This window comes from Cyprinodon tularosa, unplaced genomic scaffold (assembly GCF_016077235.1).
Source record: "Cyprinodon tularosa strain WSP-4 unplaced genomic scaffold, ASM1607723v1 ctg239, whole genome shotgun sequence".
In the NCBI taxonomy this organism is placed as follows: Eukaryota; Metazoa; Chordata; class Actinopteri; order Cyprinodontiformes; family Cyprinodontidae; genus Cyprinodon; species Cyprinodon tularosa.
In genome coordinates this window covers 1,275,963-1,292,890 of record NW_024038892.1, presented here as the reverse complement: position 1 = coordinate 1,292,890, position 16,928 = coordinate 1,275,963, and the positions used below count along the sequence as shown (strand labels likewise).

Sequence of the window (16,928 nt, the reverse complement as noted above, 5' to 3'; positions counted from 1 at the left end):
AGCCCTTTTGCGCTGCACCCCCCACCAACCTCAAACACCCCAACTGCCTGCCAAGTACATAGGAAGGCAAGTCATCCAGGGCGAGTGAGGGCTGAGTCCCTGCAGAGAATCACAATGAGTCCTTCGGTGCTGTCCTTCCACAGACAGTAAAGCAGCAGCAACCTCCCCCACTCAGATTGCCACCTTGGTTTGCTTTTGTCCATATAGCTGAAAATATTTTTCTTGGTACACACAAAACAAAGCGTTTATTTTCTACAGGATTACTTAACAACATTCTTCAGGCTTAAGCATGATGAAATGTTTTGATTTAGTCTTATATAAAACTAGACATTTCTAGACCTCAAACAGCTGGAATGTTGTTTGGTCTTACGAAGATATAAAATGCTAAAATTGGCATTTTTTTTTAACTTTGTGACATTTTAACTTTATTGGAAACATTTAAGATAAAGAATGGAGTCCTTTGCACATTCTACAAACAGTTCATAATATTTTGAGTAATTATGTAACGTAATACCATAAAATTAGCAGATATAGTGCTCTCCTTGGCCTAATATATTAAGGTTAAAACACAGAATTTCACTTAAACGTGTATTGAAATAAGGATTTTTGTGTGATTGAGCATTTAATCAAAAACAAAAGCACAGGATAAATGTTAAAACCAGCTTAAGATGTGGAAAATTACACGGGAAGAATGTCATTTTACCATAAATTCTGAAACCAACTAGATTTATGAACCCCATTTAAATAAGTCCATTAAAAAAATGAAAGAAAAAGAAAAAAAGACATGCAAAAAGTTAGATATTAAATTTCAAGACAGCATTGGGACCTTTGTTTTTTTTGTTTTTTTGACAACCAAAAAAACTTAATGTTTATTTTAATGCTTTGCAGCCAGGGCATAATTAGAGCATATTTCTAAGGTTTTCCCCTGGCAGCTTAACAATATATCAAAGCATAGAGACTGTTTAAAACCCTAAGTTGTTCCTCAAAGATTCATTTGGACTTTCTCTTTTTGCAGAGAGCCAACATGCTACAATCACCTCCGAAAAATCGGACCCACGATGAGATCACTTTGCATTGTTACCATGTAAATACTGGCAGCAACAAAACGCTAATAGGATGATGGCTTTGCTGCACTTCCTTACTTGGAAGTTTAGCAAAGTTGTTGTCATCCTTGGAAAAGTATTTCTTTATACAGTTTAGTTCATTTTCTTTGTCACTTCTATGCTTTCTCCTGCTTGTGGATGAGAAAAAAGCTCAACAGAAAACTTCTACCATGTGAATTTTGTTTTCTTCAGAGAGAGAGATGCACCTATTGTGGTTTTGTGACAGTTTTCCACTTTAATGTGTTGCACAGCTCTTACATTCTGATTTGGCTTAAAAAGGATAAAATTTTCCTCTTTCAGAAATGCACAATCATTCAGCTTTTTTCTTTTTTTTAGGGACATCTTACTATTGCCATGCTTGACTCTCTTTTGTCTTGATAACTTCCTCAGTTGGCACAGATTAAACAAAAGACTTGGAGGTGCTCTGTTATAGGAACATCTGATGATTCTTAAGATCAATGGAGAGCATAAATCACCTTTCAAGACACCAATTTAGAATAATTTGAGGTTTTTTTCACACATGGAGCATGATCCTGTTTAAAGAACCCATCAGAACATGACTACACCGTGGTCATAAAGAGTTAGAGAAGGCAGGTAATCATAGTCAGGTTGGCTGTGGTATTTAAACAATCCTTAGCTGGTAGTAAGAGGCCCAACATTTGACAAGAAAATATCCTTCATACCATTATAGCACCAACTAAATGGTTGATGTGGGATGGTTCCAATTTTTGAAACGGTTAACGACAAATCCTGACCCTACGATTGAGATACTTTTGCTGAAATCCGACTAGGTGACGTTTATCCCATCTTTTATTGTTTAATTTTACCAAGCAAATGTGAATTATGGTCAGTTTCCTGTTATTTGCTGACGGAGTAGTGCCCTGTGCGGTTTTCTGATATCTTCTGCTCAATCACAGTTTTTTCCCCACTGGCATTCTGCTCTGCCCTCTGTTTTGCTTTAGTTTATTAGGATTCTTCTCCATTACAGTTATGGTTCACTCATATTAACCATACTTTAACACTATTAAACCAGACTCACTCATATTATTCAGTATGTATTTCTAAGCCTAGACAAATTCAAGGCTCCTTGTAACTTAGGTGAAGCCAAACTGGGACTTTTATTCAGTAATTTTGTGAACTTTTTCAGGAGATTATACAGAAAAGTAACTTTGTTTAGTAGTACTCTTGCAGTTTGGTAAACAGATTTGAGATAACTTGCATATTCAGTTCAACTTGGATTAATTCAACAGTTTTAATGTGTGAAATAGGAGCTGTGTTCACAGAGCAATTGGGAACTAAAGTTATGTTTTACCAGAGTTTGTTCTCGGTGCTTTGCAACAAAAAAAAAGGAAAAAACGTGGGAGCGGGGTCAGGGTTTTGGTGGGTCAGGAGTGTTGCTGTGGCACTGCTAGCCTGTGGTACACCTCAACAATCTGCACTGACTGGCTGCCCAGAACTACTGTGCACTGCAGCAGTTTCCCATGGGTCAGATGGTGACTGAGTGCCCAGTTATATCTTCGCAGTGACACATGAAAGAGCCTTTGTGGCTTGAATTGAAAAAACATCTTAAGGGTAATAAAAAGCTGAAAGAAATTAGATGTTTGCATAGGAAGGAGAAAAAACAAAAACAAACCTTGAAATAAAAGCCCCCACTGTTGGTTGCCAACATGGAAACCTTATTTTTTATATTTAATGTGCCTGTGAGTTTTTTGATAGAAAAAAATTGTCTATGCACTTAAATTAACATTTGCTAGATGCTTGACATTGTCGATCTAAGTCATGCTTGAACACAATAGACAAAATGTTTTATTAACTTCATAAGATTTACAGCCAAATATTCATTAACCTGTTTTCTCTGACCTGTTTCTCTTTTAGGTCCTGAATCAGATGACCCTCCAAAGACTTGCAATCCTAAACAGTTTGCTTGTAAAGACCAGGTGACCTGTATCTCCAAAGGTTGGCGTTGTGATGGGGAGAAGGACTGTCCAGATGGCTCTGATGAATCACCAGATATTTGTGAGTACACCCTCATAAACAACCAAAACTGCAGGGTTTTGTCACGTCCAGTCCAGTTAGAATTATTAGTTTTATTTGGTGCAGCTTCCTTTATCTACACATGGCAGTATAAGTTGTTGTCTGCAAATTGCTGTGCAGAGACAATACAACATGGAGACAGTTTCATTTGTGCCTGAGTAAGGATGCTAGTTTTGCCCTTTCTGGAAAGGGCACTGCTTTGCTGAATTATTGCTCTAATTATGCTGCATTGTTTAGTCTGAAAGCTCTGTGATCTGTCTACTCTCATCTAGGCTTTTTACAGTCTGAGAAGTCTAGGTTTCAGCCACTTACACTGACATCTGCCGGCCCTCGCTTATAAACTATTCTTGGTAAAAACATTCCTTTTGTTTAAATGCAGACACCAATGGTGATTTTTACCATCTGCTTACTGCCAAACCTTACATCTCTCATGCCACAAAGCTTTTTCTTCATAATATGGAAGCAAAGACAAGCAACTGACACCAAAAATTAAAGGCTAGATTATAGACATGAAACGAAGTACATATTAACACAGAGGCAACAGCTGGTATTAACTATTGTTGTTACTTAATAACAACATTAGTAACTGCATTGATTTTTTATTGAAAAAAATAAAGATTTTATATGTCCGTTAGAAACATTTTAGTCTAAAAAAAAAATCTAATTTCTTCACCTACTTTCCTCAAAAATGATTGACAGCCAGCTGCCCACATGTTGTTCTTAATGCGCTTGAATGGTGTTCTGCTTCTTTCCGTTAAAAATCCTAGGATCATACAGTTCTGCTCAGTTGATTTTTGGAATAGGGTAGCCCCTGTTCAATTCTACTGCAATGTATATTCTATGTTTTTTTTTAACATTCTGAAAACCATTACTTTTTTGCCATCTACCTGTTTTTTTAGCTAGTTAAAGGCTGTTAACTTGCAAAGATAGAAAGTTTCAAAACACCCAGTTTCCTTTATTGATTTTTTATGATATAGGCAGAAAAAAATAATCACATCTACATAATTATATTGCAACTCACATGTCACACCACAAACCAAAAAGGTACATACTAATATACATTTTTTTTTTTTTGAAATAAAGTCCCTTAAATTGATTATTTAATTAATGATTTAACCCTGTATTAGATCAAATCAAGTTATACTTTTTTATATACCACATTTACTTCGATCATACTAAGATAATAAAAAGTAACTGTTAAGTACTTTAACCAGTAACTACTAACTATTTTGAGTGTGCAATAACTGAGTTACTTATCAGTTCCTTGCTGATGTTAAGTGAGCTGACTAATAAAGGCCTCTCCACTGGCTGCCTGACATTAATCAGTTATATAATCATAAAGTCTTTGCTATGACAGCCAAACACACAGAGTGAGAGGAGATCTGAACTTTTAAGTACTTTGAAACTCCATCCTTTGACTCACTGTGGGCCATTTGCATGGCTAAATTTAGCATCCATTTTACATCTTTCTAACTAACCTACTATTTCACAATTTCAATAATGGGTAGAAAAAACAGATTTTTAGAAAAGATGCCATTGATCTGTAATTACAGAGAAGACAGCGTTTGGTTAGCCATTAGCTACTAAAAACACTAAACGTAGCATCTCCTTGGCTACTACTCACAATGCTTAAAGGCTGTTTGGATTTTGTTTCTTCTCTGTTTACAAAATTGTTTGTGCGTCTACTGCAACTGGCTTAGAAATTGGCCTTGATGACGCTGAGGTTTACATTGTGTTCATTGCTAATTTAAATGGCTATTTAATACTTCAAGTACCTAGTTTGATCGGGCCCAAAATCTCAACACCTATTTGCAGTAACTAATTATTGAGTGATCCAGTCTTTGATTAATTTTAAATGAAGTGTATAAAATAGCTATCAACACACAAATTTTATATTATTTAAATCTAATCCAAACATTTAAATTTTAACCGAAAAGGTTATCTCACCAGTGTTTATCCTTTCTTCAACAGAAAGGTTGCATGTCTTTCTTTCATCTGGGCAAACTTTTTAATAACTCTTTTGTCAAAGTCTAAAAATCCATGAATTAATTAGTTATGAATTTAGAGCATAGCCAGTGCATTAAACCTTTGTTGCCCTTTTGTGTTTTGTATAAATGTCTTGGGCTCTTTTCGGCATTGAAAAGTTCGTCTCTGACTCAGCGGTGATCATTGGTGTTGTGATAACAATTTCGAGCTGTAGCACAGTCTCTGAAAAGAGATCATGTAGGTTGTTATCATATATAAACTGCAGCAGAGACTGGGCATTTCCTGTATGCAACTCTGAATTACTGTATACCGACTTCAGATCAGTTCCAGGCTTTACTTTATTTCCAAGAACTTGTGTCTCATGAGTGGCAACAGCATCCCATTCAGTCTCTGTTCGTATTTTTTCTACTTCTTGATATCCGCACGGTTCTCCCAAAAAGGATTTAGAGTTCTGTTTTTAAAAAATTCCACGGGCGTTCAGGTTGGCCTTAGTCCTCAACGCGGCCGACCCGGGTTTGAATCCGGCCTGTGGTCCTTTGCCGCCTGTCTCTCCCCCTCTCTTGTATCTCCTTTCCTTGTCAGCCTACTGTCAGGAAAAACTGGGTGGCTGGTGGCCTTGAGATATGCAAATTGGATGTCTGTGCACCAATTATTTTAGGAGAGTTAAAGAAAAATGTAAAAACAGTCAAATCGACAAAGAAGATTTTCAGATCTGTAGTTCTTGTAGAGCAAGCTTGCAGCAGAACCAGAAAAACTGGTGTGCTTTTCAATGCACATATTGCACATTTGAATACAGTTCTTTAATCAGTGTCTGAATTCCAAAGATGTACCCATTCATGACTGCCGCATGATCATCAGTTTGAGCAATCAACTTTTTTCTTCTAAACCTAATGGCTGGATGGCTAGGTTTATCTCATTCAAAGAGCAGGCATGTTTAAAGAAACACTTGGCGTTAGCCCCTTGACTTTCTACTACAAACTTGTAGGACATACTCTTGTTGTAGTTGGATTAGTTATTTTAACAAACGTTGTTGGACTGGCCCGGCGGCCAGAGCACATCAGGCAGATTTAGCTCCTTATCGTATTGTGGCAAAGATTTAGCTCTACATATAGAAAATGTTAACAAGATATTCTTACTGGTAAAGAGTAAGTTATTTACAGAATATCACTCTATAAAGTAGAGAGAGTGGTGACCTATTGGTTAGAGCATTGTGCTTGGACCTCGGAGGTTCTGAGTTTCAGTCCCACACACTCCAACAGACTGCCACTCAGGGTCCCTGAGCAAGACCCATAACCCCACACTGCTCCCCAGGCGCCGCATACTGGTATCCCACTGCTCCCCAATGGGATGGGTTAATGCAGAGAGTTAATTTCGTTGCTTTGTACTTGTGATAGTGCAACAACAATAAAAATTGAATTCTTTTCTATCCACAGAATAGTAATCCTATTACTTATTAATAAAGCATAGAGCTCCACAGCGACATCTGGTGGCCCAAAATGCAGAGATGCCACAGGTGTGTGTTAGTTAAAACAGCTCATATGAGTATTGTGTGTGTGCCCTTCTGACAGAAGTCTGATTTCATATGATCTCGTCTCAAGAGCTGGATGTGTTGTTACACCTGACAAAACCTTTAGTGGATAAGGAAATAATCTGTTTGGTTATGTAAATACCAGCGATCTCAGGCAATTTCATCTAAGTGTGCAACACCTAATTCATTCACTCAAGCCATATTCATCCAGTTTGGGCTCTTTTATGTTAGGCAGCTGAACTGAATGAGTTTTCCATAGCACTTATGTAATTTAGTGAGTCAGACAATGGTGTGATTCATCCTGTGCAGGGAGAAGAGGAGGGCAGTGTTTTACCAGAACATCAAGATATGTTCTGCTCAATTACACTTTCACACTGGTGCACTGCACTGCTCGACCAGCTGTTTCACTTTTTAGTACAGGGGCGTCCTCTCCAACATTAGTTTTCTGAGTCAGTAATTACTACCTGATATTATTAAATGTCTTTCTTCATAGGGTTCACCCTATATGAGACTTAAAATGTATACAAGAGTAAAACACTTTGGAGAACTTTTTGTCAAGGAGTTTTTTTTTTCTGCTTATGTCGTTTTCAGGTCCCAGTTTTTTCAATTAAATTTTCAAATCCAGTTTTTTGTTAAGCTAATGTTCATTCTGGGCAAACTGATTTTGTTCTAATCATTTGCAAATTGGAACTGCTGTTTCACATTGTTAAATATGCAAAGGAATTTTTTTTGAAGGAATATTTTGAGTTTAGTCTAAGTAAAAAGTGTAAATCAGCACCTTTATCAAGATGCAATGTTGTATCTAGTTGTTCAGATGACTATACAATGTTTGCAGGTATCACAAAGTCTGTCAAGATGTTCCATCCAATTCACTACACTAATCTGGCCATCTAACATTTATTTAAATTGACTTCAACTCAAAAAAAGAACTATATTATTATTTGACCATTTTAGATGTATTGCTATGTAAGCCGCACACATTTTTGATGCTTGTACACCTTTAGTTCTGACGTGCGGCTGAAGCATCTTTGCTGCTTGAGCTGCGCTCAAAAGGTGGATCTGTTGCGTTTTGGGTGCAGCTACCCTATCCTTTCATCGCCTGTAATATTGGCGGATGAGATCGAGAGACTCGCTTGGCTTATTTTAATGAATAATTCTACATTCAGGCCGCAAGTACTGGAATCAGCCACACAGCTTCTGCTGCTTCATTGCTGACCTGGTCGCCTCTTCGCTATTTTCTAATTCTGTTCGCGACGATTTTAAGGTGTTTTTAACAGGAACCAAACTGCATTCACCAGAATAAGAAAATCGAACATGTTTTGCCAGCAGGTTTCGACATTTTAAGTTAATTTAGCTGTTAAAAAACTATTTCAGAGGAGTGATCATAGCGATGTGCAACTGCAGCGCTGTGTCTGTCTCCCTGCCAGCCCCAAGATTAGCTGCTCTGATTGGTTCATGTGGCACGTCAAGCAGCAAAAGTTAAATTTTTCCAACTCCAGCTCCTGCAGCTTCTGAATCATGTCAGATGCTCAGACACGCTGCTCCTGCTGCTCAAAACGCGCTGCGTGACCTTTTCCTGCGCCTTGATGCGCGTCAACCATTGACTCTGGTCGTGAACTAGCTGCTACTGTGGATTCTGCAATGTGTGGTCTGAATGTAGCATAAGTTTTTGCAGGCAGTAGACTAAGATTATAATAATCATAGATTACCTGTTTACCATAGTTATGCCTTTTCAATTTCTAAATGAAGATGAAAATGTGGATAAACATCTTCATTTTACATGGATGTGATTGGATTGTTAATCATTTAATCAATGTCGATCTATGTTTGCTGTGAGCTATAATCATAAAATTAACAGACAATTATCTAAAATATCACAGCTTGTGTAGGCAAACCTATATTATGAGATCTGTTTTTGGTATTAACTGAAAAAAAAAAAAAAAAAAAAAAAACTTTTAAATTTTATTGTAATGTACCGAGATGTGACTATAATTTAACCACGTTATCCAATAATATGAATTTGATTAAAATGCATGGTCTGAAATATGGTTGGATGCCAGAATGAGTCACGCCTGCTTAAAGCACATTTACTGAAGGGAAAAACGTATGACAGTATGGTTAACAGACCTCTCAGCCTCACTCCGGATCCAACATATAAACAACCCACAGTCCAAAGATGCTGACATGCACCACCAACATGTCAGCTGCTCATGGGAAGCAGAGCCAGAACTCCACTACAGAAGCAGAAGTCTGTCTTTAGCTCCTTAGCATAATTACAGCTTTGATGAACAGCTTGGAAATGACTGGCAATTAGATCTCGAGACAGTATGGTGCTGAGCAGGATACTTACTTCCCCCAATAGCTTCTAGAAGTGTGGATCAAGGACCCACAAGAGACAGAGATGTACATTTCCAACACCCATCACATTGGCTGCATGTAAAGTCTTGAACACTGAACAAAATCTAGGAGAAACAAAATTGTCTTAAGTCTATAATTCATCTTAATAAACTCAAGTTATAAAGTTTCTATAATAACACTCAAGTCTAAAGGTGACTTATAAAATTAGGTTGGTAATTTCACTTTTCAAGCATTCTGTAGGATAACCAAAGCATCACAATGGCCAATTTATCAAGAGACTTGGGTGGGGGGACAATTGGAGAAGGACACAAGCAGTACAAACCAGAATTAAAGTGAAATAGAATTAGATCATTTTCTTTTTTTGCCTTTTATGTCTCAGAAAACCTTTTTTTCTTTCATAAACCGTATAACAATCCACCTGAATTGGAGATAATGCTGTGATTATAGGTGTTTGCTCCTCTGGTTGGCTATCAACATTAAAACAGAATTAAACAGTGGTTTGGGACATGTTTAAACAAACGCCTCAGGAAGGGATTTTTCTCGAAACCATGATGCCAAAAACACAGAAAAGAATGTAGAACTCATTTTTGTCTTAATTAAAATGGAAGAAGGTATTCAAAAAATCATTTTTGTTTCTTGTACAGCAGTAAAACTTATCTTAAAATGTCTCTCAGTGTTATTCTTTAATTCAAATCCGATATTTTTTTGGTAGTAAAATGAAAGATTATGTTGCGTAATGTTTATTTCTTTGTAGTGTTACTCAACATTTCAGATGTTATCGCTAGAGGTAAGTTTCACCAGAGAACTTTAACCCTTCTGGGTTCCTTGACATTTTTGTGTTTTTGAAACTTAATTTAGGATTTCTTTTTGGTATGTTTATTCAGGTTATATAAATTTTGGCAAGGTTATTATATTTTAGATGGTTTATTTTTTCCTCTTTTTTTCCCTTCATGTCTTTCAGACAGTTTTATGTTAAGTAGAGTAATATTTCCCATTGCATTTTGTCCCATTTACTGGCATTCAAAATATATTTATTCTTTTTATTTTCTAGTGTTTAAGTTCCTTCCGGATATCATGCTTTGTTTTCCTAAAGAAATTCTTCGTTTGAGGATATTTTCTGTATTCCTACCATTTTGCAATAGTAGGTCATTTAATAGAAAACCTGCTATAATAGCCTTTGCCTCTGTATAATTTTTTTATCAATTACATCTACGTTTAGACTATGTTGACTATAATCTGTAATGAAAAAATAGATGTTTGTTATATATATATATATATATATATATATATATATATAATATATATATAAAATACAGGCTCCAACCATTCCTGCATTCATAAAAAAACTGTAAAAATACTTTAATAGAACAAAAACAATAATCTGACAAGCTTTTTATGTGTCAAAGTTACAAAGTTGATTCAATTTACTTTGCACCTAAAACTTGATGATACATGTTTTTTCCCAATTTTTGCATGCCCCTTGCTGATGAAAGGATATTAATCATCCATTCCCCAAACATTTTAATTTTTATTCTTTTAATATTTTTTCTAAAGTGCTTTAATTGCAAAATCTGGCATTTAAATAGATAAAAAAAAAAACTATTTTTGTTATGTATGCTATAGATTGGAGATAAAGGTGCTTTCATGAGGAGATAGCTGTGCTCTTTATGACTATTTATCTATAAAGCAATTCCACATAAATTTGTCTTTTTTCTGTCATTAAATCATTCTTCTTTTATTTATTTTTTTGGTTTGTCTGTATTGTATTTAAATACAAGATTTCAGTTAAATAATTTAGTTCTCAGGCCAGGCTCAGACATTGGATGTTGCTTTCCTGAGCAAGCAACAAACACTCTTGGCAGTCCTCTTACATGCTGAGTTGCCATGGCTTGTCCAGAATCTTGATGCATTTAATGGATATTGTTTTTATTAATATGCAAATTAGGCCACTAATTTGCCACAAATGAGGTGTTGTAAGCTCAAAAACAAAGGGTGAAAAAAGAAGTGGGGCTGTGCTCTGAATAATATTCACAGGGTGACCTAGCTTACAGGAACAATAGTTTATCTCACCGTAGAATATGTTGAAAATAGTGGTTTAAATGTCTAAAGTACATAGGATAGAAGTACATACTTGGCTTTGGTGTTTATTTATCTGAATGATTTGAGCCCAGGCGATGACTGACATGTTACCCACCAATGATGTGCAGTTCAGGCAGTCAGAGGGATGGCATCATGCATACATATGTATTACCTCAGCTCAACTCTAGTTTTTTGGAGCAGTCTACTGCAACCTTTGAAATACACAGCTCGAAAGAATAAAGGGAACACTCAAATGACAGATCCAAGATCTGAATGAATGAAATATTGTCCTTGAATTCTTTGTTCTTTACAAAACTAAATGTGCTGACAACAAAATCACAGAAAAATCATCAATGGAAATAAAATGTATTAACCAATAGAGGCCTGGAGTTTGAGTCACACACTTAAAATAGGTAAAAATGAGGCTAAGTATCGTATGTGGCCACCGCGTGCCTGTATGACAATCCCTACAGTGACTGAGCATGCTCCTTATGAAGTGGTGGATGGTCTCCTGACGGATCTCCTCCAAGACCTGGACCAAAGATTTCGCCAACACAATTCAGTTCAATTCAAACATTTTATAGCCCCAATTCACAACACATGTCATCTCAAGGCAATTTACAGAGACAATTTAACCAGATCATAGAGTGAAATTGATTCAAAGTTTTCTTTCCAAGGAAAACCAGTTCATTGCATCGACTCATTGACTTGAAGGCAATCCCTCACACTAAACATGCTTGTAGCGACAGTGGCAAGGAAAAACTCCCTTTTAACAGGAAGAAACCTCCAGCAGAACCAGGCTCAGTGTGAGCGGCCACCTGCCAAAGCCGATTGGGATTCAAGGAGACAGCGCCAGACATACAGAAAGAAGCAGTGATACAAAAGGCAAATGTCAACCACCTCCACAGGCGGTTGTCTGTCCCGAACACACAGCTAGGCAGAAGAGCTCCGAGCCAGCTCCCACGTCAGAGGACTCGGAGAGCACATCCAGCCAGTCAACTCCTGGACAGTCTATGGTGCAACGTGACATTGGTGGATGACTTGAGAAATGATGTCCCAGATGTGCTCAATCGGATTCAGGTCTGTGGAACGTGCACGCCAATCCATAGCTTCACCATCTTGCAGGAACTGCTGACACACTCCAGCCACATGTGGTCTAGCATTGTCTTGCATTAAAAGGAACCCAGTGCCAACCGTAGTAGCATATGGTCTGGGGTCTGAGGATCATCTTGGTACCTACTGGCAGTCATGCCACCTCTGGCGAGCACATAGAGGCCTGCACAACAACCAGAATTGTCACCCCACACCATTAAGGACCCACTGCCAAACCGGTCCTGCTGAAGGATGTTGCAGGCAGCAGATTGCTCTCCATGCTGTCTCCAGACTGTCACATCTGTTGCATGTGCTCAGTGTGAACCTACTTTCATCTGAGAGGAGCACAGAGTGCAAGTGGTGAATTTGCCAATCCTGGTATTCTCTGGCAAACGTCAAGTGTCCTGTACGGGCCAAGTGTCCTGGGCTGTGGCACATCCCCCATCAGTGGACCTTGAAACCTCATACCATCCCATGTAGTTGGTTTCTAACCGTTTGTGCAGACACTTGCACATTTGTGGCCTGCTGGAAATAATTTTGCAGGGCTCTGGCAGTGCTCCTCCTGTTACCTTTTGCACAAAGGCGGAGGTAGAGGCCCTGCTGGTGGGTTGGTGCCCTGGTGTACTGGTCTGTCTCCTGGTAGCGCCTACAGCCTTTAGAGACTATACAGACAGACAGAGCAAACCTTCTTGCCGCAGTTCGCATTGATGTGCCATCCTGGATGAGCTGGCCTATCTGAGCCCTTTGTGTGGGTTGTAGAGTCCGTCTAATGCTACCACAAGTGTGAAAGCATCACTAACATTCAAAAGTGATCATAACATCAGCCACAAACTAAAGCATAGGTACTGAAAAGGGGTTCTTCATCTTAAGAACCACTCCTTTGATTGTGTCTTGCTATTTGCCAACCATTTCCTCCTGTTGGCTATTCCATTTGCACAACGGCATGTGAAATAGATTTTCAGTCAGTATTGCTTCCTAAGTGGACAGTTTGATGTCACAGAAGTTTGATTTGATTGAAGTTTTATTGTGTTGTTTACTTGTTCCCTTTATTTTTGTGAGCAACTAAGCCTGTTCTCCCATAGACCCGTTTCAGTTTACTACAAAGTTAGTCCCTCTGTGTTGCTGAAATCATCACATACCTCACATCATCATCACTATATCAGTTTTATATAATGGCTCCATTGACAAGGACTGCCAATAATTTGGTAGGGTAATTATTTAGTCTCTTCATGCCAATGAGTTGTGTAGCTATTTGGTTTTGTTCGTCCAGAGAGCCCACAACATTGTATTATGTATATATGTGGTTTATAGCAAACAATGTTCATTTCTACGAGTAGTGGTTGGATTTCACCATTGCCATTAATATCCACACCTCATATATTATTTTGGCAGCTAAGATGCTATAAGTTGCAGAGTGGTGTTGACATTCTAATGATTAAAAAGATAACAGAATCATTGTGGGGAATTCATAACTGATAGTGTGATCTAAAGCTTATCTTACATCTTGAATATTGCGTTGAGTAATGAGTGTTGAGTAATCTTTTTTCATTATTACGTGCAGAACTTTAGTGTTGTTTTAGACATGAGATTTCAATAAATGGATAATAGTGCATAAAATAAATCCAACCACTTATTTAACATATGATCAGATGGTTTTCCTGTTTAAACATTTTGGCCTTCTTTGATTACCTTGAGCTTGGGAGATGTTTTTAGAGCAAAGGGCAGGTTTTTGTTCTTTAAATGTAATGTCTTTCCCTTGTTAAGGTAAAGAATTTTTCTAAGACACGATTGGAGCCCATTTTACTTTCAGAACCACCTCAACTTGAAAAAGATGTCTGAAATATTTCTCAGAGATTCAAGTTGAAATTTAAATAACATCTCATTGTTGCTGCAGATTAATTGGGCTGCACATTCTTGATGTGCATCACCCGTTTTGCCAAGTCTCAAAGGTGCTTTAAGTTTTAAGGTCTGGTTACTGTAGACGGTGTTGGAGTAATATGAACTAATTTTTCTTGTTGAGAAAAAAAGTTGATTTGAGCTTTTGTAATGTTGTGCATCATCCTCCTGGATATAGCCCTCATAATATGGGGCCTCAGTCCCCATAGAGGGATTGAGATGGTCAGTAAGAAAACTCTTACACTCAATTACCAGTTTTGTTGTTTTTTGTTTTCTTTTTATTCTGTTTTTTTAATGATGCTCAGTTTGCTTCAAGGTGTCCAAAATGTGCAAGGAAGTTGCTTGCACTGCATACAAAAGCCTGAAAAGTTGATACCAGATCTATATTTTCTTGTTGTTCATGGCAAATTCCCATATTATTTAAATCTCATACCTGATAAAGTGACTCACCAAGGCAGGCAAAATTTCTTTACTTCTGTTTTTGTCCATTGTTGATTAATTTTTTCTCTCTGCTTTCTTGTTTTTGCCTGTCTGGAAAGTCACCTGGTCATGTCCTCAACTACCATGGCTATTATGCTTCAAGAGTTAATCTGTTATACCCTCAAACGTGGTATTCCACCTAACTTGGTTCTAACGAGAGGTTCTTTGAGCTGAATGATTCAGCTCATCTGTCATCTGGAATGATTTAGCATTTCTATGCATGACTGAGTCTGTTCGATAGTTTACGTAAACTGTTTCTGTTTTACCAGAACCCTTCAGGAAAGGTTTTCATTGTAGCTGAAATGTATTTGTATTCTCTTTTAGTATAATAACACTGGCTGGTGTCAAAACTGGTAATTGAGTGTAAAATACTTTTTAAGTGCATGCATACCCTCCAATATCAAAGCTCCATTCTTACCTTTTTAGTAGAACGTTAAAAAAGACCTCTATAAAATTGTTTGATATACGGTTTCCCCCCTTTTGCTCCTTCAAATAATAAAAAAATGTATTCACAATTATTTAGCCATTTTTCTTGTGTTTATTCCTTTCTTAAAAGAGACATGAATGAAAATAGCCAGTGTAGCCCTTCTTCCAAAATACTAACACAAGCAACTGGAAGATGTTGACAGCCATGGCTTTAATTTTAAGCCATTCTACAGCCATTCTAAGATGTTGCTTAGTCAAAATTGAGATTACTGCTCATATTTCTCCCTCAGAGCAGTCCCTATGAAAATAGACAGACTCCTGTTTTCTGTCGAGTCTGTGTACAATTATGATTCTTGCGTGAACCACATTCATTGTGGTTGAGCCAGAGAATGGGAACAGATGTTTGAATAAGCCTTCAGATGTAAGCACTTTCTCCATCTTGAGGGCTGCTTGCCACTGAGGAATCTCTTTCAACATCAAAAACACCTTACACAACAATTGTCTGGGGCTAATTCCTCGTTGGACTTTTTTAGCCCTGGTTTAGCATTAAAAGGGAACTACAAAGAAGTGGTTCAATGCATCTTAGTCATGCAAATACGCTTCCTTCTTTTCTGCTTTCAGGGTTTTCAGTGTCCATTCAGAGAAAGAGAATGAGCTGTTAACTAAAGATAGCTGCCAGTTGTAAATAACAGTCATGTCAAGCCATCGGGTGCAGGGAAATTCGTCCCTTTGATTTTTAGCTTAACTAATGAAATTTGAAATTTTTTGTCCCTGACCTTTTTGACCTTTCTGATATTAAAACATTTCTGTGGAGTAACTGTTAATAGCCTAGTGTAAGCAAATTAGATTGTATTACTCCACTGGATAAAATCCATCAAAAAGCGCTGGTGTAAAGTTATTTTTGAAATGTTCAGGGCTTCTTATTTGTTAATAGACATGTTTCCATCAATGCTTTTTATGCACATTTGTAAGTATCTATTTGAATACACTTTTGCAAAAAAAAACTTTTGAGTTGATTTTTTTTTTCTCGGAAAAATGGTAATAATAATTTCTTACATAGCAAATAAATACCTTAAATGACTGATTGGCTGTTTTTAGTGGTGGTTCCCATTAGAGTCACATTCTTCTTTCGACTTCTCTGGATGGCATCGAACATCCCTAATACTGACATGATAAAGTAACTACAACTAACCTGCTTGCCAAACTTTCTTTAAAAGGGTCTGTTATTGATCTTGAGCTGTTATTGATATTGAGCACCAGTAATGTGCTCAATATTGATATGTCTGTTATTGATATTGAGCACCAGTAATGTGACTGTGACCAAAACTATCCGGGTCTTCCCCAACCAGAAGCCCTGGATGACCAGTCAGGTCCGCTCCCTTCTTAGAGCCCGTGACGCCGCCTTCAGGTCAGGAGACAGAGCTCTGTATAGTGCTGCCAGAGCTGAGCTGAAGAGAGGGGTCAAAGAGGCTAAAGAAGACCACAGACAATGGCTGGAGTCCCAACTGTCCAGTAACAATACCCGTAAGGTGTGGCAGGGCATCCAGGAGATCACCAACTTCAGGGGCAGCGTCGTTCAAACTGAACAACAGGGCGCACAGCTGTCAGAGGAGCTAAACAGCTTCTTTGCTCGGTTTGGAGAATCCCAGCGGCCCTCCCCTGTCCCTGCCCTGTCCCCTCCCCCACCCAGCGCTGACACCCCCCCACTCACTGTCCAGGAGCACAACGTCAGGAAGGTGCTACTGGCAGTGAACCCCAGGAAGGCCGCAGGCCCAGACGGAGTCCCTGGCAAGGTGCTAAAGGCATGCGCGGGCGAGCTCGCCCCCACCTTCACCAGGCTCTTCAACCTGTCCTTGGCCCAAGCCACCGTTCCGTCCCGCCTGAAAACCTCCACCATCATCCCAGTGCCGAAGAAGTCTGCCATCACCAGCCTGAATGATTACCGC

At 38.1% G+C, this 16,928-nt stretch overlaps 1 protein-coding gene across 4 annotated transcripts in view; it reads left to right on the top strand.

Annotated features, from left to right (window-relative positions):
• The window catches only part of lrp1ab (low density lipoprotein receptor-related protein 1Ab), a 121,313-nt gene that overhangs the window by 11,791 nt on the left and 92,594 nt on the right, over positions 1–16,928 (top strand). For all 4 annotated transcript variants that reach the window (XM_038287411.1, XM_038287408.1, XM_038287409.1 and 1 more), the window contains exon 2: positions 2,979–3,119. In XM_038287411.1, the coding sequence (XP_038143339.1) occupies positions 2,979–3,119 (141 nt within the window). The remainder of the gene's footprint in view (positions 1–2,978; positions 3,120–16,928) is intronic.